General features: G+C 46.0%; 2 protein-coding genes across 9 annotated transcripts in view; one reads left to right on the top strand and one right to left on the bottom strand.

Moving 5' to 3' along the window:
* Positions 1-819: 819 nt before the first annotated feature.
* CDAN1 (codanin 1) lies at positions 820-19,183 on the top strand. Of its 5 annotated transcripts, none has more exons than XM_077127613.1 (28): positions 820-946; positions 1,157-1,647; positions 1,872-2,078; positions 2,270-2,439; positions 2,545-2,649; positions 2,735-2,813; positions 3,207-3,327; positions 3,512-3,621; positions 4,069-4,158; positions 4,755-4,830; positions 5,279-5,484; positions 5,791-5,911; positions 6,052-6,198; positions 6,339-6,505; positions 7,081-7,168; positions 7,380-7,469; positions 7,645-7,699; positions 7,905-8,038; positions 8,137-8,240; positions 8,437-8,595; positions 8,951-9,014; positions 9,219-9,297; positions 9,486-9,634; positions 10,679-10,786; positions 10,925-10,988; positions 11,157-11,338; positions 11,568-11,675; positions 12,238-19,183. In XM_077127613.1, the coding sequence occupies exons 1-28, from the start codon at positions 857-859 to the stop codon at positions 12,361-12,363; spliced, it is 3,690 nt and encodes a 1,229-aa protein (XP_076983728.1). In that variant the 5' UTR covers positions 820-856; the 3' UTR covers positions 12,364-19,183. The 5 variants fall into 5 exon arrangements, with proteins under 5 accessions (XP_076983728.1, XP_076983727.1, XP_076983729.1 ...); XM_077127612.1 differs by having other exon boundaries at positions 831-946; positions 1,875-2,078; XM_077127616.1 differs by lacking the exon at positions 820-946 and having other exon boundaries at positions 1,605-1,647; positions 1,875-1,908; positions 2,033-2,078.
* The window catches only part of STARD9 (StAR related lipid transfer domain containing 9), a 205,243-nt gene continuing 194,257 nt past the window's right edge, over positions 15,505-26,490 (bottom strand). For all 4 annotated transcript variants that reach the window (XM_077127589.1, XM_077127590.1, XM_077127591.1 and 1 more), the window contains 7 exons: positions 18,400-18,517; positions 18,092-18,213; positions 17,787-17,851; positions 17,418-17,620; positions 17,086-17,165; positions 16,715-16,873; positions 15,505-16,136 (listed from right to left, as the gene is read on the bottom strand). In XM_077127589.1, the coding sequence (XP_076983704.1) occupies positions 16,035-16,136; positions 16,715-16,873; positions 17,086-17,165; positions 17,418-17,620; positions 17,787-17,851; positions 18,092-18,213; positions 18,400-18,517 (849 nt within the window). In that variant the 3' untranslated portion in view covers positions 15,505-16,034. The remainder of the gene's footprint in view (positions 16,137-16,714; positions 16,874-17,085; positions 17,166-17,417; positions 17,621-17,786; positions 17,852-18,091; positions 18,214-18,399; positions 18,518-26,490) is intronic.

Genomic DNA, 26,490 nt, shown 5'->3' with positions numbered 1-26,490 from the left:
GAGGCATTCCCATATTCACATGGGGACCTGTCATGCTTTAGTTTGATCTAGAATATTAGTGCCATCTTTTTCTTTTGGTTAGGTTTCCCTTTGATTTCTCAATGAGCAGCAGCATCCAAAGTGCTCACTGTCTCCATGTTTTTCAAAATAAATCATGATAAGCTCCCAGAACCTAATGAATATGCCTATTGACATCTCAACTGCAGTATCTGAAATATTAATCCATTATTACTACCTGTAAAGCAGATCAAGTTACAGATAAGGAATTCTCTGTGCAGGGTGCCCTCAGCACTTCAAGGTTTGGTGGGTGGGCTGATGTATTATAAAAAAACCTCCCTGTAAAAATTCTTAGTTGATTGTCAGTGATGGAAAAACCTGTTGGTTTGAAAACCGGTCAAAAAGGTTAGGCTAACTTCGCTACTCCTTTAGGGTGGCGACAGTTGATTCTAGAAAAGTCTGAATCTTGGAAGAATGTGCTTATAACAGACAATGTAGGCTGGTGCTTGATTTCGGAGATCTGTTCGCCTTCACCGCCCAGCCGCTCTACCGGGCTTGGGTCTCTCTGGAAGCCCCAGAGCTGCGTCCGCCCCGCCGCGGCTCCTGGTCCCAGCCGCACTTCGCCCATCACCAGGCCTCTGGGCGGACTGCGGACACAGTCGTGTTCACTGCGGGGCCGAGCTGAGCTGAAGAGCTAAACTGAGACTGGGGAAGCCCCTTCGCCGCCCGCCCCGCCCCTCGCGTCCCCTCCCCCCCCAGCCTCTCGGGCCAACGGTTGCGCCTCCGCGCCAGCCCCGCCCTTTCCAAGCCGCTTGTGGCGCGCCCGCGCCTGCGCAATTACCCAGAGGCCCCGACCGGGATGGCGGCCGTTTTGGAGTCGCTTCTGCGAGAGGAGGTATCGGTCGCAGCCGCTGTGCGGTGGATCGCGCGCAACACCCAGAGTTCGGAGGTAACAACGCCGGCATGCCCCTAAGCCCGACCTGAATCTGCTTCCCGTAAGAGACGCCACCCCAACGGTTCCCTTTCTGTCTGGTACCTGGCTGCCAGCCTGGGCCAAGGGAGCTCCAACTCGGGGCCTCTGTCCCGGGCGACCCGCCCTAGGCGCGCCCCGCGGTTCGGTCCTGGCAGCTAACCTCTAGGTCCTCTGCTTCTCCCTTAGGAGGACCCCGAGGAGGCGGCCGCCCTGACCTCACTCCAGCCACTGCGGAAGGAATTCGTACCGTTCCTGCTGAATTTCCTCAGGGAGCAGAGCAGCCGCGTCCTCCCACAGGGTCCCCCAACCCCCGCCAAGGCCCCGGGCGCCTCGGCAGCCCTGCCAGGGAAGCCGGGGGGCCCGTCGCGGGGCGGCCGCGGGGCGCGCAGCCAGCTCTTCCCTCCGACGGAGTCCCCGAGCTCCGCCCCGGCGGAAGTCCCGTTGGCCCGACGCTGGGGCAGGAGGCGGGGCCTGGGGCCGGGCCGCGAGCGAGGAGGTCGCGGCCCCGGGGGAGCGGAGGAGGGGGTTGGAGGGGAGAACACACCCTGGGCCGGGAGCCGGAAGCCTAGGGGCTTTGGCAGTCCCAGCAGCCCCAGCCTCGCTCTCTCTGATCCACCAAACCTCAGCAACCTGGAGGAGTTCCCTCCCGTAGGCTCGGTTCCCCCCGGCCCAGCAGGGTGAGAATCGGATCTCTCCTAAGAGATGGGTGGCACGAAAACTTTGCTAGGAAAGTCAGTAAATCTAAGACTGGGTGCCTTGGGAATGGCTAGAAGGTTGGGATTGAGATAGCTACAATGGTGAGGGTTTTATTGTGGTTTTTTTGCAAGCGGTTGATCTGTTTTGGTGGTGGAGAGATATGTTTGAAAATAAGAATTTGAGAGAAACCTGTGGTTATTTTCAGCAGGACGAAGCCTTCACGAAGGATTAACCCAACTCCGGTGAGCGAAGAGCGGTCACTGTCCAAGCCCAAGACCTGCTTCACCTCACCCCCAATCAGCTGTATCCCCAGTTCCCAGCCCTCAGCCCTGGACACTAGCCCTTGGGGCCTTGGCCTTCCTCCAGGGTGCAGAAGTCTGCAGGAAGAGCGGGAGATGCTCAGAAAAGAGCGGTATGGTCTTGCCGCTCCCTGTGGTGTCAGCTTCCTCCCTGTGGGGAATCTGCAGGGCTGTTCCTTGAGATTGATTTGCCCGCTCCGGGACTGTGGGTCTGATTCCTGGGCTATCAGTGACTTCTCTAGAGGGACCTGACTGACTGGAGGAGAAACCAGATTGACTGTCTGATATCTCTCCATTCTCTCAGCTCTAAACAGTTGCAGCAGTCACCTACCCCAGCCTACCCTGTCCCAGAATCAGGATCTGCCCTGCCCAGCTGGACAGGAAGCCTCACAGCTGAACCTGCTGACCCTTCCAGAGTATCTTCCCGCCAGCGCCTGGAGTTGGTAGCCCTTGTCTATTCCTCATGCATTGCTGGTGAGTGAAAGCAAAGGGAGCTTCAGGGTAAGAGAATAATGCAGGTAGAATTGATCCTTGGCTCCAAATGGTACCCAATACCTTGGGGTCTCTTTTTATATCCAGAGAACCTGGTACCAAACCTCTTCTTGGAGCTCTTCTTCATTCTTCAGCTACTTACTGTCCGAAGGATGGTGGCTGCCAAGCACAATGACCTTGAACCAGGCTCAGGTGCTCTAAGTTGGTAGGCAAGCCTCCTTTTGAATGGGATCTAGGAATTGAAAACTTATAACTGATAATGTGGTACTCCTTTCAGATTCCCTGGAAAGCCCACTGTTCCAAAGTGTCCATGATTGTGTTTTCTTTGCAGTGCAGGTTTTGGAGCATCAGTTTCGGTGAGTTTTCCCCAGCTGGAGCATTTGAGCCTTTCTGACATTGTCTAGTGGTTCTCTGGCCATGTAGGTGCACATGCTTGTATTTAACACAGGTGCAGTGACTCTGAGCCTTTGCTTACCTGTAACTCTTAAATTATGAATTCAGTTCCTAAAAGAATCACATTGCTTCCTGTGGTCTTGGCACCTGGCTTTTGGGTTTATGTGAAATATTCCTGTCCTGCTCACTCTCTTCCTGCTCTATAAGGTCTCACTTCCTTCACCTTTGCCTGATCCTCATCTCTGATCTTTGGCTCTTGGCCAAAAGATCTGGGCCTCTGTACGTGCTCCATGCCCCAGATATGCTCTTACTTACAGTCTGTATCCTACTCTCAGTTACATCCTTTGTCCCTACAGGATTCTTTCCTACCTGGACAAAGGGACCTTGAAACTGCTGGCTGAGAATGAGCGGCTGCTATGCTTCTCACCAGCTCTGCAGGGTCGTCTCCGAGCTGCCTATGAGGGCAGTGCTGCCAAGGTTGTGTCCCCAGCTTAGCTGTCTACTTAGCCTGGACCTGACCCTTCCCCATCTCCATAATTCAGGCAACCCAGCTCATTTCACTTAAGTGTCATGTGGGCTAACTGGGCAGGGATGAGGGGTTGATATTTTCTGAGACTGGCCCCTGTGGGCTTCAGTTTCTAATGTCACTGCAATATTTTAGGTATCTCTGTCATTGCCACCCCCTGCTCAAGCTGTCTCCTTTCAGCCAGAAACTGACAATCGTGCCAACTTCTCCAGTGACCGGGCCTTTCACACTTTTAAAAAACAGAGGTAATAAGAGAACCTTGAGGGAAGGATAGAGGTGGCATCTCCTCTGAAATGGGCACTGTGTCATTCTCAGAGAAAGTAGGAGTTTGGCACTACCAGGTGGTTATTCATCTGCACCAGACCCTTCCTGCCAGAGACCACTAGGGCCGCTTAGGTTCATTCTATTTCTTCCCTCCAGACTTGAGTCCCCAACCTTAGCTAGTCACCTCCCAGGTTTATTGACTTTAGTCACAGGGTTTTCAGACAAGGGTACCTACAGAGGTATGTGAAGCATATAGTAAGCTGCTGCTGGGTCTGTAGCATTATATTACTTAGATAACTTTGGAGAGGTTAAGGAACAACCCTGGATAGTCTTGTTCTCTGTTCTTCTGAGGTAAGAAGGGTGCTCCTGAGAGTGAAATAAGAGGCAGCTGTGTCTCAGCTGATCCAGCATTCTTGTTTCTCTATCAGGGATGTGTTTTATGAGGTGCTTCGAGAGTGGGAAGATCGCCATGAGGAGCCCGGCTGGGACTTTGAGAAAGGCTTGGGCAGCAGGATAAGGTGGGTGCTCCTACACTGGTCACCTCTCTTACTTCCAACTCTGAACAGCTTAGAGGTTCTTTTCTCTTTAATCTCTAGTTATTACAACTATGACTCCTCTCAGAAGGGACAGATTTGTCTCTCTAGTTCCTTCCACTCAGAAGTGCTTCATATTTATTCGGTGATGGCAGATGCCCAGAACAGTGCAAAACTCTTAATCCAGATTGCTTCAATTTTGTGCTAACCCACTGGTTAGACCCTTTCCAACCCCCATTTTTTCCATCTTCTAATTTGGGCAAGTCTGACAACTTTGCATAGCAGAAACCAGGATGCAGAAAGAATATCCTGTCCAGTGTCCTGCTTTCCCATTGGTCATTCAAACTCACTGGTGTTCATTGTGGACTAAAAAGATTTGAGGGGTGAATTTCTTTTGGTTGAGCATCTCCCTAGCCTCAAAGGAAGTGTTCCTTACCTTTAACCATATCTTTAGCAGGTCAGCTCCGGCAGAGCTAAAGTCCGTGCTAAAGGGCCAACAAGCTCAAGCCCAAGGCTTGTTCTTACAGATCTTTCTCCTCTTACCCCTTTCCTCACATTCCATTCCTGTCTCTTATTCTCAGAGCCATGATGGGTCAACTCTCTGCAGCCTGCAGCCATAGCCACTTTGTTCGACTTTTTCAAAAGCAACTTCTCCAGGTAATAACCCCAGTAGGAGATTCACCCACCATAATATGTGGATAATGTAGGCAGCCAAGTAACAGCTGGTGCTTTGGGATAGGGCATGCAGCAGGGGGGTAACAAGAGAGCCCTTTATGTGCTCTGGAACCCTTGGACCCCATTCCTAACTTGGCCTCTTCCCTCCCTCTTGCCTTGATTTGTGCTATGGGAGAAGAGCACAGACTTAGGAGTCAGATGGGCTAGTTTCACATCCTGGATTTATCACTTCATCATTGAGTAAGCCCTAGACAAATCTGTAACCTTGAAGTTTCAACTTCACCTATAAAAGGAGAATATAATTCTTAAAAACGGTACCTGAAGCACCTGACCCAGGGTTGGCATCCCATCAGTATCCATTACTACCTCCTTATTTGTTCCATCCTTTTCTCCTACTAATTTTTCGGTTCTTCTCCCTCCCCCACCCCAGATGTGTCAGAGCCCTTGTAGTGCTGGGGCCACTGTTTTGGGTGAGGCTCCAGATGTTTTAAGCATGCTTGGAGCTGACAAGCTGGGGCGGTTGCGGCGCCTACAGGAACGACTTGTGGCCCCTCAGAGCAGTGGGGGGCCCTGCCCACCCCCCACTTTCCCAGGCTGTCAAGGCTTCTTCAGGGACTTCATCGTGAGTGCCAGCAGGTAAAGGTCCCCTATGTCTTGGCGGAGGGGTCAGAGGATAGGAGAGGTTTGTCTTCCCAGAAAGGCAGACTGCTTTCCTGCCTTCTTTGCATGGAATATGGGACTAAGTAATTTCTGGGGTCCTTTCAGCTCACACTTCCTGATGCCATTTTGCATCTCATTCTCTTACCCACATAGGTAATTTTATTTCTCCTTGGCCTTCCCTCTCTATGCAGCAGATTCTCTCTGAAACACCTGTTCTCTCTCTGGTTCTTCCTCCACATCTTCCAGTGCTCTTTTTTTTTTTTGCCTGCCTCTTGCCCCCAGCTTCCAGTTTAATCAGCATCTCATGGATAGTCTGAGCTTGAAGATCCGGGAGCTCAATGGCCTTGCTCTGCCTCAGCATGAGCCTGGAGATGAAGATGGGGAGTCAGATGTGGACTGGCAGGTTAGAAAACAAAACAAGGATAATAGATGGGATTCTGACCTAGGAGGCAAGGGGTATTTTTAAGAAGAATGTTATGACAGATTTGGAATCGTTCTAGAAACTTTGTTCTCAGACATTTTATATTCCTTGATTCCCTGCAGGGTGAACGGAGGCAGTTTGCTGTGGTGCTTCTCAGCTTGAGGCTTCTGGCTAAATTCCTGGGTTTTGTGGCTTTCCTGCCATACCGGGGGCCTGAACCACCTCCGACCCGTGAGCTTCAGGACTCCATTCTGGCCCTCAGGAGCCAGGTGAATGGGGGGTACTAGAAGCAGCAGCAGGGCACTGAAGGTGATTGGTTTCCCTCACTATTCAGGAACCCAGGCAGGTTAGAGGGCATTCCCCATCCTTCCTGGTGGCCTACCCACTGACTGGGCACTGGACTCACCAGGTCCCTCCAGTCCTGGATGTGCGGACCCTTCTGTGGCAGGGGCTGCAGGCCCGCCGGGCAGTGCTTACAGTGCCCTGGCTGGTGGAGTTCCTTTCCTTTGCTGACCACATCGTTCCCCTGCTAGACTATTACCGGAGCATCTTCACTCTCCTGCTACACCTACATCGGTGAGTAGAAACAGGAGCATAGGGTAAAGCTTGAGAAAAAGGGTTCTTGGACCTACTGGTTATAAAGATGACCAGGTCTAGGGATGGGGAATGGGAGTTAGTGCTTAATGGGTACAGAGTTTCTGTTGGAGATGAAAAAGTTTTGGTGATGGGTGGTGGTGGTCTGGTGTCTGCACAGCATTGTGAATGTGATCGATATTGCTGGACTATATACTTGAAAGTGGCTAAAGTAGCAACCCTTATGTTTTATATGTATATAAATTTTTAAGGAATTTAAAAAAAGAATGATGAGCAGTCTGTACTTTCTATATGGTACCTTAGCCATGCCTGAACTTCAAAGGAAAGCAGGACTTGATCCACACAAAACGATAGGGTAATAATTTACTCTTTCACTGGCCCTGTTTTTTCTGTTTCCACTGTGGCCCAGCTGACAGGAAGTACAGATATGAATGGGGAATGAGATCCTGGCTCCTTTTTTAGGTCTATTTTAAAAAATTATCTTCTCACTGAAGTTTTATTTCACTCCATTCCCTTTCTTGGCACACATTGAGTTTATACCTCCATTTACCTTTTAGGAGCTTGGTCTTATCAAAGGAGAGTGAAGGGGAGATGTGTTTCCTGAACAAGCTGCTGTTGCTTGCTGTCCTGGGCTGGCTTTTCCAGGTTAGGAGAGTCAGGTTCCAGAATAAGGGTGGGGGCTGCTGTGGCTGGAGATGGAAAGAGGGATATCAGAATCTGAACCAGGTAGGGGGCAGATAATGAAGAGGAATGTTGCTTTGAACCTGACCCCTAAACCCTAGAACCATGAGATTGAAAGGTGTGATGAGTTTCTGAGGAGCTGACTAGAGCTTTGATTGCCCTCATCTCTTGCCAGATTCCCACAGTCCCTGAGGATTTGTTCTTTCTGGAAGAAGGTCACCCAAGTATCTTTGATATGGATACAGTAGCCTTGGAGCATGGGTTGGTAAGTTATGGGTTTTAGCCAGAATATGGGAATAAAGGAGGTGGGCTGTCCCTGAAGGTCCAATAGGAACAAGCTAGGAGATAGTTGTACCCAACTGCCCCATTTCTTTGCACACTGGGAAGGATGGGAAGCCTGCTGCCTGCCTTCTCAGCTCTGGCCTCTTCTCACTCCCCAGGATAGTATGCCTGTGGTAGATCAGCAGCTGCTCTATACCTGCTGTCCCTATATTGGTGAGTATCTGGTCTTTTCCTTGGGTTCTGGTTCTTAGCCCCTTCCACCCAAGAGGCACCACATGGGCCTAACCACCCTAATCCACTATTCTGTTCTTAGGCCCTCATCTCAGGTGCCTAAGCCTCTTTACTTCACAAATGCTTAAAAGTCCGAGATACTGAGGCACAGGGGCTGGAATTAAGACATTGGGCTTTTCTGATACAGGAGAGCTCCGAAAACTGCTCGCTTCATGGGTATCAGGCAGCAGTGGGCGGAGTGGGGGTTTTGTGCGGAAAATCACCCCCACCACAACCACCGGCCAGGGAGCTCAACTTCCCCAGACAACTCAGGGGCTACAGGTAACGGGCAGGGTAGAGGGAAGAGGCTGCCCAGGGGCACAGGAAAACTCTCTTGGGCCGAGGGACACCTTCGCTGCACTGCTCCTGCCTTTCCCCAGGCTCAGCTTGCCGAAGCTTTTTTCCACAACCAGCCACCTTCCCTGCGTAGGACTGTGGAATTTGTGGCAGAGAGAATTGGATCCAATTGTGTCAAACATATCAAGTAAGAGTGGGTCGACAGAGTAGGGAATGGAGATGTAGAGGGTCCCAGTCTCATTCCTATACCACTTTCCCCTTCACACCTTCCTGAGGAAGGTTAGCTGGGTTAGGGGAAGGGACGTGGGACTAAAATTGCTATGGCAGCCTCTTTCTAATTCAGCCCTTCCAACCACCTCCAAACCTTGCTGTCCCTACTGCAGGGCCACACTGGTGGCAGACCTGGTGCGGCAGGCAGAGTCACTTCTCCGAGAGCAGCTGGTGATGCAGCGACAGAAAGGGGAAGACCCAGCCCAGCTGTTGGAGATCTTGTGTTCCCAGCTGTACCCCCAAGGGGCCCAGGCATTGACCCAGGGGCGGGAGTAAGAAATGCCTACCTATGCCTGGACCCTCTCGTTTCCCCTTCCTCTCTCTCAGTGCTTTTTTCTTGTCCTTCCTTTCCCCTCTCACACTTCAATCTTTTATACCATTTTCCTTCCCCCCTTTTTTCTGTTTTTTCTTTCCTTTGAATTAGGAAGATTTCATGCTGCCCAGCAGGTGGTTGAGTTTCCTTTGCTCCCAGCATGTAGGATGGGGCCAGAGGGCTGGCAGTGCTGCCTGCTGAGGCAGAGCCCTCCCACTCACATGCTTGGTGCAGTCAGGGACATTTACTTGTGTGAGTCAAGCTAAAATACTGGATATTGTTGACTATCACCATCCTCCTCCATCTTCTTTCAGGTTTTGCCGAAAGAAGAGCCCTGGTGCTGTACGAGCACTGCTTCCAGAGGAGACTCCAGCAGCTGTACGTAGGAAGCCCATTAGTGCCTGCTGGTCCCTGGGGGCCAGAAGGTGGTGGGAGTGGGGCACAACACGGTTGGGTGTGTGCCTGCATGTCAGGCTGGTGCATGCTGCGTGGGTCAGTCCCAGACAGCCGAAGCAGCTGCTTGAGCATTCTTCATTGTAACCAACTACTTCCCGTCCCTGACTCTGCAGTCTTGTATCACAGGTTCTAAGCAGTGCAGAAAACATTGCTGTTGGGCTTGCAACAGAGAAAGCTTGTGCCTGGTTGTCAGCCAACATCACAGGTAAGATCTAGGAAAGGAGAGTGTGCGGCTGAACCATATTTTTAACAAATGTAGTGATGGGGAGCTAGAAGCAGTGTTGGGGAATAGGGACTCAGAGCCAGTTGGAAACAGTGAAGGCATGGGTTGGCATGGTGAGCCCTGAGTGGCTGCTCCAGTGATCCCTTTTCTATCCTCCCTCTGACCAACAGCACTGATTAGAAGAGAGGTGAAAGCAGCCATGAGCCGCATGCTTCGATCCCAGGGTCCTGAACCGGCTGCCCAGGGGGAGCGGAGGGGCTGCTCCCGAGCCTGTGAGCACCATGCTCCCCTCCCCTCCCACCTCATCTCCGAGATAAAAGTACACAGTTACCCTACTCCCTTCGGTTTTCCTACTCCTCTCCCTGCTCTTTTCCTGGTTTCCTTCCTTTCTCACATCAGCTCCAGTACTCACATATAGAATCTTTCTGTGTTGTATTACAAGTTCCTGTTTTATTTGTTACTGAATGAGGTTAGGTAGGGCAGAGCTGAGTTGAATGGTTTTCCAGATTGTTATTCTCTGACTTTTGGTACTTGAGTCACACAAAAGGGTTAAAGGATAAAATGTGAAAATTTTTGATGAAATGCATACTACTGAGATCTGTAGTAGTGTAGTAGAAAGGTCTTCTAAGGGATACTTGGATGTGATTTCAGAAATATTCTATATGAGAGGTGATGCTTGTTTAGGTACAGATGGTAATAATAAAAATACCAGTTCTTATAACGTGATAAAAATTGACTGTTAGCAAACGAGAGCCTATGGGCCACCCTCTGGCCACCACCTTTTTTGTAAATAAAGTTCTACTGGAGCACAGCCAGGACAATTCATTTACATATTGCCTAGGGCTGCTTATTTACATTAACAGCAGAGTTGGAAAAGGACTAAGAAGGAATAGCTAAAAATGGAGATTAATTATCCATTAATAGTTGAGAGAAAAAAAGGCTAAGTGGTCATTTGATACTGGTTCTCCCTATACAAAGAATTTCTTTACTGAACAACTCTGATAAGATGCACAGAGAAGCATTATGAGATAGGGCGATCTGATAGGACTGTCAGAGGTCTCCCCAAATGTTTTAAGAATCAGAAGCCCTCTGCAAACTGATTAGAGACAGCTTTGACCTAAGTCATGTGATCTCTCTTGAGATCTCTGCCTGCCAAGGGCCACCCCCACTTCTGTCATCCACATTGTTGCTTCTCCAGTTGTGCTGTCTTGCCCAAGTCCCCCCGCCTCAGAGTTCCTGTCTTTTTTTTTTCTGCCTCTCCCCACTGGCTGATACCCTGCTCCAAGCCAAATTCCTCAGTGACATGCCAGTGTCCCGTCTTGGTCTACAGTCTCACTCTGCTCCCTTTTCCTGCTCTCAACAGGATGTGCTCTCTCTGGCTGTGGGGCCCCGGGATCCTGAGGAGGGAGTTCCCCCCGAGCACCTAGAACGACTCCTAGGCCAGTTGGGTCAGACACTGCGGTGTCGCCAGGTGAGATGTTGCATCCTGCCATAAGGGTGCTTTCTGTGTCCTTGTCTACTACCTAATAACTAGAGACAATGTTGGCTTAGGGCTACTGCTCTAAGGATGATGGTGATATCCAGACTCTTCCTTGTTTTTCCTCCACAGTTCCTGTGCCCACCTGCTGAGCAGCATCTGGCAAAGTGCTCTGTGGAGTTAGCTTCCCTCCTAGGTATGGCTCTTTCTGGTCAAATCATTCCCTTGTCAGGTTCCCTAAATCATGGGGTTGGGTGCAAGCAAGATTAGAAACAGCCCCTTTCTGCTCTTTCTCTTCCCAGGGTCTGACCAGGTAATCCTGCTTCCATTTTTCTTAAAGCCTAGTTTTTCTCTCATCTCATAGTTGCAGACCAAATCCCCGTCCTCGGGCCCGCTGCACAGCAAAGGCTGGAAAAAGGGCAGGCTCGAAGGCTTCTGTACATGCTGCTCTCCCTGTGGAAGGAAGACTTTCAGGTGCCTGTTCCACTACAGCTGTTGCTGAGCCCAAGAAACGTGGGGCTTCTGGCAGATACTCGGCCAAGGGAGGTGAGTCATTCAGCTGGTGGAAGGGGAACCAGTCATGGTGGTTCTTACACCCACCACCCTCATCCCAGTAATTAATGACTGTTTCCTTAATCCCTCCTTTTCTGATATTTGCGATCATTTTACATGGGCTCCCTTTATCTATTTCGGATCTCCTCAGCAGATCAGATCTCAGTTCCTGTGCCACCTTTCTTCTTTCTAGCAATTCCAACATTCTCGGTGTGTTTTGCAGTGGGACCTGCTGCTGTTCTTGCTCCGGGAGCTAGTAGAGAGACGTTTGATGGGACAGATGGAGATAGAGGGCTGTCTAGGCAGCCTCCATGAGGCTCAGTGGCCAGGGGTAAGGAGTCCTCATCTCCTCTTACATGGGTCATATATGCATGCAAATGATGGGGCCTTAGATGGCATTCTTAGAGTTCTTGTTGAATCTGAACTTGAGCTAAAATATGAAAGACTATGTCAGTGGAGAAAGGGTAGAGGGAAAGCAGACAGTTGGCTAGAAAGCAGCATGGCAGGGTGAGCGTGCTCAGCTGGCACTTAATGCTTTTGGGATTTGAGGCAAAGTAGTTAATCTCAGTTTCTTCATTATCACGGGGCTTCTTTCTGTCAAGATGATGTGACATGCATAGCATGGTCTGGCACATAAGTACTCAATGGAGGGTAATTGTTAGCAGAGCCAAGAATTTACTTAGTTCAAATGGCACTGTACACTCATGCCGGAGTCTCCCACCTGAGTTTACTCTCACCGCCTTAAACAAGGTTTTGAGTCCATTTTAGTGCAGAAGCAGACAGGGAAAAAATAGTACAGCTAAGTTGTCTACTCATTGGCTAGATATTTAGGATTACTCTTCAGTGGAGAGAGGAACCACCCAGAATTAAATGTCTGCCTTCTATCATTCTAGGAATTCTCTGAAGAATTAGCAACACTGTTCAACCTGTTCCTAGCTGAGTCCCACATGCCCCAGCCCCAGCTAAGACCATGTGAGCTGGTCCAGCCAAACCGGGGGACTGTGCTGGCCCAGAGCTAGGGCTGAAAAGAGACTGCTGTGGGTGTTTCATGTGGACCCTGGATCCTTGCCAAGAGTGCAGTGCCACTCCAAGTGCCCGCTTCTGACCTTGCTGGTGCCCTTTCCCTAAGGATACTTTAGGGAGTAGCGGTGTCTGTAATCAGACTTCTAGCTCAGAGGTGAGGTGAAGGGGGTGTATGGCTGCTTGGCATCCCACCAACACTGCAGGCCTGCCACCAGTGTCCCCCAAAAACAACCCAGCGACTTCAGTCCTGGAGCCAGAAGAGTTGGTGTTTATGACTTGGATAGGAAATGAAATGATGCTGCTATCCCAGCATCTCTTAAAGCTTTGTGGTTTGGGGAAATCATGACAGAGGCATATTACCTCCTGCTTGACATACCAGGGAAATTAAAACAAATCTGTGGGAGTCGACAGTCTACATTTTCTTAACCACCTTAAGAGGGACAAGAGATAAATACAGGGTGGAACATTAGAGTTTTTTTTAAAATAAACTTTTACAAATGGCTTGATGACCAGTTATTTGTGTTGGAAGTCACCCCATTGAATGCACAGAAGTGTGTGCTACTGGCTTTTGTGAGAGCAGAGCTCTAGATGGAAAGTGGGACTACTTTTCCTCTCAGCAGTATCTCTACATTGCTGAGGTTTAGAAGGATGTGCACAGTTCCCAGTCAGGCTACTTCTTTCTTGTTGGTATACTTATTTTCTTGGGGTATTTGGCCCTGAGACAAGTTCTTGATTCAAGTTGTCAAGACCATGTCTCTACAAATGAACTGTTGATTCTGATTAAGAAAGCAATACCTCGATAATAATATGCATTAAGTTGATTCTTGTTTTCCTGTTTTGGCAATGTGTGCAGTGAGGCTGTTACCCTGACCAGTGTGGGCTGTTTTGGGGGAAAGTAGAAGACAGTGAACCCTCCAGGCTGGCTTGCAAAACTTTGGTTGCACATACTTGCCTATTTCTTGGAGATAAAAGTTCACACCAGTCAAAGAAATCTGTAACTCAAGGAAGGTTAAGATTCTCTGGCAAAGTTGGAGGCCACTTGCATGAAATCTTTCATAGGAAAGAAGGTAAAAATGGGAGTGTTTCTCAGTCACCACTTCTGATTATATTTCTCCTGGGTGGGCTGCTGCCTGTGTGCCTTTCCATCCCACTTCAGCCTCATCCCAGACACTCCTTAACTAATTTCTGCATCTGAACATCTGAACCATATTTTCTAATCTCTTCATTTTCCTTTAAATCCAATTTATACTACTGTAAGTTCAGGAACGTCTAAGTGCCTGCGAATCAAAAGTTTTAAGAAATACTTTCTTTTACCTCCTGTGTACAGAACAAGATGTGAAATAAACCACTGTTCTAGAAAGCTGTTAAGACCGGGTGGTAGATAGCATCCTGGTGGCACAGCTGAAGGGGATGGTTCAAAACCCAGATCAAAGCCTGGTGAACTGAAAACCAACTTCTTGGGAATATGAATGGCAGTTGAGCACTGTCCAAATTCAGGACCCACTCTGCTGGCCTGCCTGAACTTTAAAGACGTAGTTCAAGCAGCAAGATAACATAGGGATGTTAGAAACAGGCAGCTAATTCCTTAATCCTCCCCTAAAGGGAAATCAAATAGTGAACTAGATGCCTTTCAACAAACATCTGCTGTCAACTGTTTAAACCAGTGGTTTTCATCACAGACCTGCAATAGCACCATCACATGGGAATTTACTAGAACTACAAATACTTATGCTCCACCTGAGATCTACTGAATCGGAAACTCTTGGGGTGGGGCTCAGCAATCAGGGTTGTAACAAGTCCTTCAAGGCAATTCTGATGCACATTAATCCAAACCATAATCTGACTTCATTATAATCATTTAAAGAGCTAGATCCCTGGGTTATCTTTCACATGTTTGCATTTTTCTGCAAGATACTTTTTTCTTTTTTTTCTTTTTCCAGTTGAGCAGGTCTGGTGTGGCTTCTCTCGATTACTCAATAATTCAGACTCGCACACCAGTGAAGAGCTTCCTTCCAGGTGCTTGTGGCTGCCGATAGCGATGGCAAGTAACTGTTTGGGAATCCTCCCTTGTGTTCATATTTGTGCTTCAGAGGCAACAGTTGGATGATTAATCTGGTGGTTTGAAACTGGGACAGGTATTTGCTATCATGATTTCCTGGCTAAATTCGGCTGAGCCCAAATGCATACTTAACCTGTTCTGGGATAGTCTTCACTGAAGAAAAAAAAAATACACATAGGACTTAACAATTTGCCAGTGTTCAGAACTTTTTGCTCAATAGGTTTTATTAAGAGGTTTATATGAAAAGGAGTGGGGAGTACATAAATAGGGTGTTGAATATATCAAATGCTATGTCCCCAAAACTTTAACCAAAAAAATATATCTGTAAATTTAAAAGGAATTTTAAAAACCTTCAGTAATACATATATACATTAATCTGAGTTCACAGGGATTTAAAAAACCTGCAAATACTTTTAGAAAAATAAATCTGTGCTGCACTATATAGAAATTTACCTTTTACCACAGCTTCTCAATCCCAATATAGTTACTGACCTCCACCAAAGATGTCTGGCACCAGAACTGAAATTGGGAATTTCTCCCACTCCCCACCACATCCAGAGGACCATGCCAAATATCGAGAGCTCAAGTTCAGCCAGGTAAAGGTACAAGACGACTGCGCCTATTTTTCATCCCATCCTAGAATAGGTGGGCTAGAGCTCAGCCTGGAATGCTCAAGAGACCACTGAAGGCTGAGACCAAGACTCCGAATGAAGTGAGGTAAAGTATGGAATTGAGCTTCCTTCTAAGAAACCACTTAACTTCTGGGAGTTCCATGTATATTCTCTCCCATCTTCAAATGACATGTTAATTTCTTTAAAATTCTTCCTGCACTGTTATCAACCAGCATCTGCCTGCCACTCCCAGTCTTCTTCAAAAAGGTAGGCCCCCCACCCTGACCTCAAAGCTGTCCCACCTGCTTCTCAGAGTGGTGACAGTTTTGTTTGGGGGGCCCTTCCCATTTTACTGAGGCTCTAGAGAGATGGCTCCATAACAGCATTGCTCAACTCTGCCTGACTACGTTGCAAAGGCCTAAGTGTCTTCTCCTGTGAGGGGGGAAAATGCAAAAATTAATGAAACATTTTGCAAAGCTTCAAAAGGAGAAAATATTTTGAATCATTTTCTGGTTAGTGTAGCTATTTTTTAAACCCTTCTTCTGTTTCGGAATTGTTAAAACTCCATCCCATAGTGGAGCTAAATACTGGAGGCAGATTCAGAGCAGAATCTCAGTCTGTGGCTGGTTGCTTTCCTACCAGCCCAAGGGCTGGCTGAACTAAGGAAGGACCTTGCCAGAGTACTGAAGTCTCCCAGCTCTGCACGATGTGCTCAATCCTGCTCCCTGAGCGCTGTCTGCTACGAGGTGAGAAAGCCAAAAGGTGAACTGAGCGTCCTTCCTCCGGATGACCACAGCCAGAAGCTCAGGCCCCCATTGCTCTGCAGTGGTGCCCACTGTGACCAAGGATTGATTGGGCTTTGCTGGTCTACTCAGCAGGTTACAACAGGTTTGGCTCTTCTTGCATCAAGGTATGGAAAGTGACAAGGAGCTGCCACAGCATCTCTCTGTAGTGTCCTGGGCCTGCATCTCAGCAGCACCATCTTGACAGGGAGATGCTAACTACCAAGGAAGGAAGCCAATCTGGCTACAACCAGGGGCTGCTGCTTGATAAAGGAGTTCAAGAGCTGAGGGGGGATGCCTGGAGCACCAAGTTCTACCTGAAATAAACCAGAGAGGAACGCATTAAAGCTGCAAACAAACCTGAGAATGCAGGTCAAGGCACATTGCAACCACAAGTAGCCACTGCAAGAAAGAAGGTCTTCAAATTGGCTGCAATTCTGGAACTTATAGGCCCCTGGGCTCTCCTGTTCAGATCTAAGCATCAGCTTTCACACAGAATTTCCAGTGAGGGGGAGATCAAGTCAGGGAGTGGAGAGTCAAACAAAATGGGTCATTCTTTCTGCTCTGCTGGAACTACTGCTTTTACCTTGCAATGGCCCATCCATCTCATAAGGATGTGAGGACCAGCCATAAGAGGTCAGTTTCTGGGTTCTCTGTTAACAGAGCAGCCCCAGAAAAGGTCGATAAACCATCTCATTCCTTCCTCTTGGATTCCCCACTAACTCCCCCACAACTGTTGACCCAAGAAGCCCTTGAGTCACCAGCTCTCAAACGACTTTCCCTTAGCCAATGGTCTTGGTCACTGGCGAATGTTAAGTAGCTGGACAGAAAAATTCCATGAAACCTTTGGGTCAAACTGGCTGCAGTGAGGCTGACTACAGGGAGTGTATATCACCTGGGACAGGTAGATGACTCTAGTGATTTCCTGCCCATTCACATTGAGTGGCTGCAGGATCCAGGCACTGGGCAGGATCTCTCCACGCACCATTTCTCTTCTAGGTCTTGGCATGGAGGCGTCATACACAGACTGAGCTGCCATGATGGACAGGTGCCCCTAGTAACAGATATGGCAGTCATGCCTATGTGAACAAAACTGAGACAGACTCAAATGCAGTATCCTGGAAAGCAACACTGGGCCAGCCTTTAAATCACCCTACCACCAACCCCACCCCAGGCTCACACTGTTTTCCTGCCCAAGAACCTGACCCATAGATATTGCTTCTCACAACATCCCAGCCCAAATTCTCCCCACAAGTAGGCAGGTACCTCTTTGGCTTCCACGCAGACACAACAGAAATCCCGCGGCTGCGTCAGTGCGCACGAGGTGGTGTCACACACCAAGTACACTGCGGGGTCAGGGTTGAGGGGTCAAGGGTCACAGATAGTCACTAGTCTTAACCCTTCCCAGCCCAAAAGCCCTGCTACCACCCCATCATTCTGTGACCTGATGCTATCTAGACAACTTCAGCAATCTAGGGGCAGAACAAGCACTTAGTCTCCAAAGAGGGTTCCTCTAACCATGCTCCCTCTGTCCTGGCCTGGCCTGTGCACTGGACATGCCAGGTACCAGGCCCCATGGAAGCCCTCCCTGGACTCACCCAGGTTGATGCTGTTGGTTACCCGGTGATGCAGCCTTGCTGTCTGGATGGGCTTGTGATATAAGGGCCACAAGGTGGGGTCACTCACAGCTGCCCACACCTGAGGCAGTGGCTGGCACACCACACCTGCCCCCAGGAAACCATGCCGAGTAGAAGAAAACACCTTGTAGTAAAGTTGCACCTCCTGCTCCTCACCCTGATATCTGGGGGGAAACAAGGACAGGGAAGAGGAGGAGGTGAAAGACAGGTTTCAGGGTCACAAAGGAGGAGCTCAGGGTGAGGGTCTCAAGGAAACAGGTGGAAAATGGAAAGGAAAAGAGAAGCCAAGCAGAACAAGGATTGGGACCAAGAAACTGCAGAGATACTTACTTCCAGCCAGCTGCTACCTGGTGGCTGAAGAGGTTATGCAGATTATCTGAACAAGCAGCCATTACCTGGGGAAAGAGGAGCCACACACAATTCAGTGGGCACAGTACAAACCGGGCCCCTAGGTTAGTCAATCCAGATGGTTACTGAATTCCACTTTTCTCAAGATGGAGAGCTGCTGAAGAAGCTACATCAGACTTGGTAGCCCTAATACGTCCTCTATTCTCCTTTTTCTTCCTACTATCCACTTCTACCCAGCAGGGGTCTGGTTATAGGAAGGGTGCAAAAGAGAGGGAATTGTTACTCACATCAGCCATAGAGATGTCCACGATGTGCTTGGCCAAATCCTGGTATGAGGAGGAGAAGCAGGGACCCAAGCTAGACAGACTGGATGGAGAACAGCAGCAACTGCCCAGGGAGGCTCTGTGGCCTACAAGAAATAGGTGGAGCTCTAAGGTGGCCCTAAACATCAAGGGCTCAGGAATGCAAGAGCCCCTCACCAAGGACAGTGAACTGGGAGGTTGACACCCTCAGGCCAGTGACTGCCTAAGATCCAGCATTAGCCCCCAAAGTCCCCAAACTAGGTAGGTGGCTACTGCCCCAACCCCCTTCTCACCATAGGCTGAGCTCTTCCAGGTGGACCTAGCCAGATACAGGTGCTTGTTCCTCACTGCAGTACAGCCCCATCTATCCCCCATCCAGGGCTCCCTGGAATCAGATGAGTTTGTGTCCCCCTGCAGAAAACAGTATGCTCAGAACTGTAACACAGGAAGAAAGGAGAAAGCAGAGCACAAAAAAAACACAGAATCATCTCTCCTGCCTCAACTATATCTAACGGTTTCCAATATAATGGCTCAATTGAAAAGATATCCTCTATTTCGATTATAGGAGGCTAGATGCCCCCAAGAGATGAACATCAACCAAAATCGGTCCCTGTGCAATTTCTCCTTACCCTCCAAGTCTCCAACCCCAAAGTTACTAATAAAAGAGTTCTAATAGGGATCAGAATAAAATAGGGCTAAGAGCACCAAGTGGGTACTCTTATGTCTACCAACCCAGGAAGCCCTCAGAGTTCAGTGAGCAGGAGGGGTTCTGCAACACTATGGCAACGGGAATGAGGCCATGACTGAAGCTGGATTTAGTGTAGGAAGCATACAGAGCCCAGCAGGAGGTGGGTTGGGGAAAAAGTCTTAGCGCTTGGCCCCTGCCCCAGGTGAAGCAGCTAAGCCAATGGTCTAATGTGGAGCCAGATGGAGATAATCTTGTATCTGCAACATATCACCCACCCTCTCACCTCAACCAGCTACTTGATAACAGGACTCTTGGTCTCTCCTGAATCTAAGAGGCACCCACCATGCTACCTCTGCCATCAGTTCTTAACATGTGGACACTTTAGGACAACCAGAAGAGATGAATCAACACAGTTCTGTTTCCATCCTCCTTCCCTCCTGCTGCAAGAAGGGAGTGGCCTCTCCTACTTTAGGCACGTCCTTCCACCTAAGATTCAGATCTTGTACCACCTTTTCAGGAAACTTTCACAACTGATCATCTTTCACTTGTTTCTTCTACCTCTCCCTTTTCACTGGATCTTTTCTATTAGTATTGAACATGCAAAATTTCTTCCATCTTTAAAAACTTCCCTTGATGCCACTTCCTTCCACCACAATCTTCTTTGCTCTTTCCCTTTACAGTTAAACTTCTTTAAAAAAAAAAATTGTCCCTGTTTGCTATCCCTGTAATTCCACTTTTCACTTACTTCTGAGCCACTCTAACCTAACACTGAGACCTCACCACCCCATCAAACTGCAATCAACAAGGTCACCCATGGCGTAAATGTGGCTGGGTCTGGTTAACACTCCTAGTCCTCCTTTACTGACCTCTCACCGCAGGCTCCAAGACAGCTAGACTCTCCCTATAGTTGAGACTTCCTGCTCCTCGCACTTCTGTTCCCACCTGTCCTGATGACCTCCCAGTTTCCTTTGATGGCTAATCCTCCTCAACCATAAATTATAATGGAATTCTTGCCAAGACTCAAGCCTAGATCCTCCTCTGTCACTGTAATATTCTCCTGGGTGATCTATCTCATTTGTTCCTATTGCTACACTGATGAAGTTAAAAAATAAATCTCCGGGCAGACCATGGTGGCTCAGAGGCAGAGTTCTCGCCTGCCATGCCAGAGAGCCGGATTCGATTCCCGGTACCTGCCCATGCCAAAGTAAAAATAAAATAAATCTCCATGTATTAAATAATGAATACTACTGAGATATGGTAGCCATATTTAAAAAAAAAAGATTATATCAGATAGCCATTTCCTACATCATGGCAAAATTAATATTTTATGGCTCAAAGATAAGGGGGAAGTAATAACAAAAAATAAAAATAAACAACAAAAACAAAAAAGATAAAGGGGGGAGAAAACATAACATACAATAAAATATAAATTTTCAAAAATAATTTCATACTGAGGAAATGCCTTCCTAAACAGACCACAAAATCAGGAAGCCATCATAGAAAAGATTGATAAAAGCTAGACAACATAAAAATTAAGATTTCCACATAATAATACCATAAACACAGTACCTGAGGCGTGCCTAACCAGAGTCGGAAAGGAACAAATCTGCTATCACTTCATCTCTGGCACCTGAACCCTCCCAGAACCCGTGATGTCAAAGCTGCTGCATGGAGTGAGAAACAGTGGGGGCTGAGCCCCAGCTGGGCCTAGGGCTCATACTATTCTGGTCTCTTTGGCATGCCTAACCTGAAGAAATGAGTGGTGGATTGGCTCCAAGTAAAACTACAGTGTATGGATCTAACCTGCCCTTTTCCCTAACAAACAATGACTTATACCAGGTGGCTGAAGGATGGCTGACAGAAACAGATTGGTGAATGATAGTGTCTACTTATAAACGAATATTGTGCTGTTACAAAAAAGGAACGAAGTCATGAGGCAAGCAACGATGTGAATGAACATGTGGAACATTTGGTGAAGCAAAATAAGCCAGAAACAAAAGGACAATGGTACGGTCTCCTTTAGAAAATGCTTACAAGAAAACAGGGGCCTAGACTGTAAGCTTTTATAGCAGACAGATTTAGTCCAGAGTGGTAATTATTATTTCTGGATTTCAAGAGGCTGTTTTATATATGTAACCTGCTATTTAGAGGTAAGAACAAAGCCGATCAGGTTGGGGTTACAGTAATTCAGAACACAGGGGTAAGGAAGACAGTGTCTATATTTTAAGACCACACATACTCTTTGAGACCAAAGGAAGATATATAATTTATAAGTTTTAAAAAATAATACCATAAACAAAAAAAGAACCAACAACAAATTAGGAGAAAACATTGGCATCTTTTTTTTTATGGCAGTCAGGTGATCTATGGAGTTTTTTTTTAATTGTATAATTATAACACATATACCTATACTCACCTTAAATTAAAAGACATAGACTGAAAGTGAAAACTGTAAAAAAATATACAATGTAAATAGTATCCAAAAGATTTATGAAACATATTGTACAAACAGGCTTTACGATGATTACTTAGATTTTTTTTTAATATGCCTATGGATAAGCTAAGATATCCATTTTAGGTGGTTAAAATTTTCATATGTTAGTTGTAAAAATATTTGTATCTTCGTATTTTCCTGAAAAATATTTAGTAACAAAGGTCATTACTACAGCAGTGCTGATACTTGTAAGAACTTTCTACTTGATATTTTGAGAACATTCACAGTCTTGATAGCTGATCGAATGGTATCTAAGTTAGTGTTTAATACTTAGAAATTTAGGAACTTTGCTATCTGAATTTGTAGATTTTTTTCCTTGTTACCTTAACTTTAAATTGGTTTATGTGCAAACACGGGCTTAACAATGATTATATGGATATTTTATTTAAATATGCCTGTGGTTATAAGATGCAATAGACTTAAAGTAAAAAATTGCTACGAGGGACAAAGAAAGTAACTATATACTGATAAAGGGATCAATTCAATAAAAAGAACTAACAATTGTAAATATACATGTACCTAACAGCAGAACCCCAAAATCTATGAAACAAATATTTACATATTTGAAGGCAGAAACAGATGGTACTACCTTAATGGTAGGAAACTACAACCCACACTTGCAATAATGGATATAACATCTAGACAGAAGACCAGTGATGAAATAGAAGACATGAATGACACTAAAGCCAACTAAGTCTGACACAAGTACACAGACCACTTCATCCAACACTGCAAAATATACATTCTTCTCCAGTGCATATGGTGGATCATTCCCCAGGAGAGACCTTATGTCAGGTCACAAAACAAGTCTCAACAAATTTAAAAATACTGAAATCATACAATGTATCTTCTCCAACCACAATGAAATGATCCTAAAAATTAAAAACAGAGGGAGAAGTAGAAAATTCACAAATATATGAAAATTAAACTATGCATTCAAACAATAATGGGCCAAAGATTAAATCACAAAAGAAATTAGGAAATATCTTGAGATGGTTGAAAATTAAAACACAAAGTACCAAACGTATAGAAGTCAGCAAAGGCAGGGCTGAGAGGGAGTTTTATAGAGTTCTAAATGCTTACATTAAAATCAGGGACTTTACCTCACAAATGGAGAACCTAGAAAAAGAAGACCAAGCAGGAGAAAAGAAAGAAAGACTGGAGGGGAGATAAATGAAATAGAGAATAGAAAAACAATAGAATCACCAAAATCAAAAGTTGGTTCTTTGAAGAATATCAATATCGACAAACCATTAGCTAAATTGACAAAGAAAAAAAGAGAGGACGCAAATAACTAAAATCAGAAGTGCAAGAGGGGACATTACTACTGACCCCACAGAAATAAAAAGGATTAGTTAAGAGGACACTCTGAACAACTGTAAACCAACAAATTAGATAACCTAGATGAAATAAGTTCCTTGAAACACACAAACTACTTACACTGACTCAATAAGAGACAGGAGATCTTAACAGACCAATAATCAATAAAGGGATTGATTAGTATGTAATAAAAAACCTCTCAACAAAGAAAAACCCAGGACCAGATGGCTTCACAGAGGAATTTTACCAGATATTCCGAGAACAACACCAATCCTGCTCACACTTTCCCAAAACTGCAGGGGAGTGAACACTCCCTAAATCATTCCATGAGGCCAGCGTTACCCAAATACCAAAGCCGGATAAAGATATTACACACACAAAAATTACATACTAAAAGTTCCTTATGAATACGGAAGCAAAAATTCTCAAGAAAATACTAGCAAACCATTTTAATATTAATTATTAAATTATAAAATATTAAAATATTTTAATAATTATTAAAATAATTATACATCTTGATCAAGTGGAATTTATCACAGGCATGCAAGGATGGTTCAACATAAGAAAATCAATTCATGTAATACCCCATACATTAACTGAAGGGAAAAAAACACAATCATTTCAATTGACAAAGAGAAGGCATTTGACAAAATCTAGTACCTCTTCTTCATAAAAACACTTAGGAAACTAAGAACAGAAGAAAACTTTATAACATGATATAGGGCATAAATGAAAAATCCACCACCAACAACATAACAGTGAAAGACTGAAAGCTTTCCCTCTAAGATCAGGAACAAGACAAGGATGCCCTCTGTCACCACTGTTATTCAACACTGCATTGGAAATTCTTAGCTGGAGCAATTAGACAAGAAAAGAAATAAAAGGCATTCAAATTGGAAAGGAAGTAGGAAACTTCCCTATTTGCAAATGACATGGTCCTAACTGCAGAAAATACTGAAAAATGTACAACAAAGCTATTACAACAAATAAACAAATTCAGCAAAGGTGGGGTGGCTGGGGTGGGTGTACAGATCAACATGCAAATTCAGTAGTGGGAGAAGGATTCAAGTTGGCTGATTAGGGAGATGCTGGGCTCACTTCTCGTCCAGAAAAACAACTAGTGGTCAGGTAGAAAATGTCAGCACTGGGCGGGCCACGGTGGCTCAGCAGGTAAGAATGCTTGCCTGCCAGGCCCGAGGACCCGGGTTCAATTTCCAGTGCCTGCCCATGTAAAAAAGAAAAAAAGAAAATGTCAGCATTTTCTAGAAAATAGACCTGGGGCCTAGAAATTAGGGGAAATACTCTACAACACCCAGGAAAGTGTGGGACCAAGAGACAGGAAGGTGTAGTGTGAGAACATGAATAAACCCCTTCAGCCCTAGCTGCTGGCATCCATTTCCCACTCTCAGGGCAGACAGATTCTGGTTCACCAGTATCTGAAAGACAGGCATCTCCAGACTGAGAGGGCAACAGCTCCACTATCCCAAGAACAGGGCAGGATATAAACTAGCACTGTACCAGCTTTTTGCCAGCGAATTTACACTGCTGGTACCATCTATGGTTTAATCCCACCCCACCCAGTGTGACTGCAACATCCTCTGGACTCCACAGGGAGATAAGAAGAGTCTGCCTTCTGAGGTCTGAGGGGAATAGGTTGCTGAAGCGCATCATCTGCTGGCAAGCAAGGAAAGTGCACCACAGGGAAGATGTCTAAAAGGCTTTTGGGCAAAGAGGAACACATATTGGGCAGGCCAGGAAAGTGCACTCTTGGGGAACAGAATTAAAGGCTTTTAGGCATCTTTACCTGACCTTCTCCCTGGGACCCTTTGTGTCCCCTTCATGAAACACACAAGGAAGAGCATCACTACAAATCCAAGCAAAAACAAAAGCTTTCAGTACAGAGAGAATCCAAACTTCAGAGTAAACTCACCAAGATAATGCAATGCCTAACATCAGCAAAAATAGTAAGACATATTAGGAAAGAGGAATATATGGCCCAGTCAAAGACACAAATCAAAAAGTTAGAGGAGATACAGAATCTGGAACTAAACAAAGATAATTAAACAAGTCTCATAAACAAATTCAACAAGATGGCTAAAGAGATAAAGGAGAAGAAGAAGACGGGTGAATTTGAAAGCATGCAAACAAAATTCTTATGGGAATGAAAGGCACAACAGATAAAATTAAAATTAAAAATATACTAGAAGCATACAAATACGTGGAAATTCAAGGGATAGAAAAAGATATTCCATGCAAGCAGTAACCAAAAAAAAGCTGGGGTAGCTATACTATTATCAGACAAAATAGACTTTAAATGCAAAATGTTATGAGACAAAAAAGGACATCATATATTAATAAAAGGAGGAAATTCACCAAGAAGAAATAATAATCATAAATATTTAAGTACCTAATTAAGGTGCCCCAAAGTATATGAAGCAAACACTGGCAAAACTGAAGGAATTAGGGAGCTATCTCTGAGTGAGGCAGCAAGATGGACATGGATTGTTCTGCAGAACTAGTGTAGAACAGGATAACTGGTTCAGCAACAAACAGAAGCTACTGAAGCAGCTGAAATCTGTAGAATGCCTAGAAAAAAAGGTGGACATGAGCAAAGTAAATTTGGAGGTTATAAAGCCTTGGATTACAAAACAAGTAATGGAAATTCTTGGATTTGAAGATGATACTGTGATTGAGTTTACATTCAACCAGCTGGAAGTGAAGAATCCAGACTTCAAAATGATGCAAATCAATCTCACTGGGTGTTTGAATGGAAAAAATGCTAGAGAATTTATGGGAGAACTGTTAGCTCCTGCTGTTAAGTGCACAAGAAAACATCACTGAAATCCCTCCTACTTTCCTGAAAGAAGAAGAAATAAAGAATAACTGAAGAAAGAAGAAATAAAACAGAGACAGATTGAACAAGAAATTGGCATCTATGAAAAAGCAAGGGTGGGCCATGGTGGCTCAGCAGGCAGAATTCTTGCCTGCCATGCTGGAGACCCGGGTTTGATTCCCGGTGCCTGCCCATGCAAAAAAAAAAAAAGAAAGAAAGAAAAATGAAGACAAAGTTAAGAGGGATATGGAAGAAAAAGAAAGCAGCAGAGAAAAAAGGGAAAGGTCTTGAAGCCCCAAAAGATGTAAATTCAGATCTCCTTCCCCTAGAAGACAATCTTCCCCTGTCAGGAGAGAGAGAAAAGCTCAATCATACTCCATCTCCCCATCACAGAACCAAACAGCTGGAGTCCTTCCCCTGCTCCAGAGAAAAAGGAGAAAACACCAGAGCTCCCAGAGCCTTTGGTAAAAGTAAAAGAATCTTCAGTACAAAGAGCCACTTCTACTAGTGGCATCTTGAAAGCTCCCAAACCCGAACCTATACCAGAACCTAAAGAACCCTCTCCAGAAAAAATTCCAAAAAAGAAAAGGAAAAGGAAAAGGCTTGACCAAGATAATGTTCCACATCAAGGTCCTGGACTCATACCCACTCTTCATCTCATACTCGACTTAGATGATGCCACAGGTCCCAATCAAGGTCATATCCACTTAGAAGGTGGCCAACCCCAAGAAGGCAGCCTTCTCCTTGGAGAAGAACTCCACAAAGATGATGCCTCCTCTACCAAGGCACAGAAAGAGTAGATCTCCAGTGAGGCAAACAAGGCATTCATTAGCATCCCTGTCTGGGAGTAGCTCATCATCATCTTCATCTCATTCCCAGACACCACCAAAGAAACCTCCGAAGAGGACATCAGTCTCCCTCAAAAAATTCATGGTTATCTCCTTCAGCAAGTCCTCCAAGGCGAAGGCACTGACCTTCACCTCCACCAACTCCATCACCGAAAACTCATCATTCCCCACCACCCCAGCAGTCAAACCATATCAGAAAGT

The sequence above is a fragment of the Tamandua tetradactyla genome, chromosome 14, assembly GCF_023851605.1.
Source record: "Tamandua tetradactyla isolate mTamTet1 chromosome 14, mTamTet1.pri, whole genome shotgun sequence".
Lineage (NCBI taxonomy): Eukaryota > Metazoa > Chordata > Mammalia > Pilosa > Myrmecophagidae > Tamandua > Tamandua tetradactyla.
The sequence above is the reverse complement of the archived record's forward strand: the minus strand, read 5'-3'. Positions and strand labels throughout refer to the sequence as shown.

Excerpts from the sequence above, each read along its gene's own strand:
- CDAN1 (XM_077127613.1), top strand. The coding sequence starts at position 857 with ATGGCGGCCGTTTTGGAGTCGCTTCTGCGAGAGGAGGTATCGGTCGCA. Across the intron at positions 2,814-3,206 it reads GTTTTGGAGCATCAGTTTCG|GATTCTTTCCTACCTGGACA; the intron begins GTGAGTTTTCCC and ends TTGTCCCTACAG. Across the intron at positions 5,912-6,051 it reads AGTCAGATGTGGACTGGCAG|GGTGAACGGAGGCAGTTTGC; the intron begins GTTAGAAAACAA and ends GATTCCCTGCAG.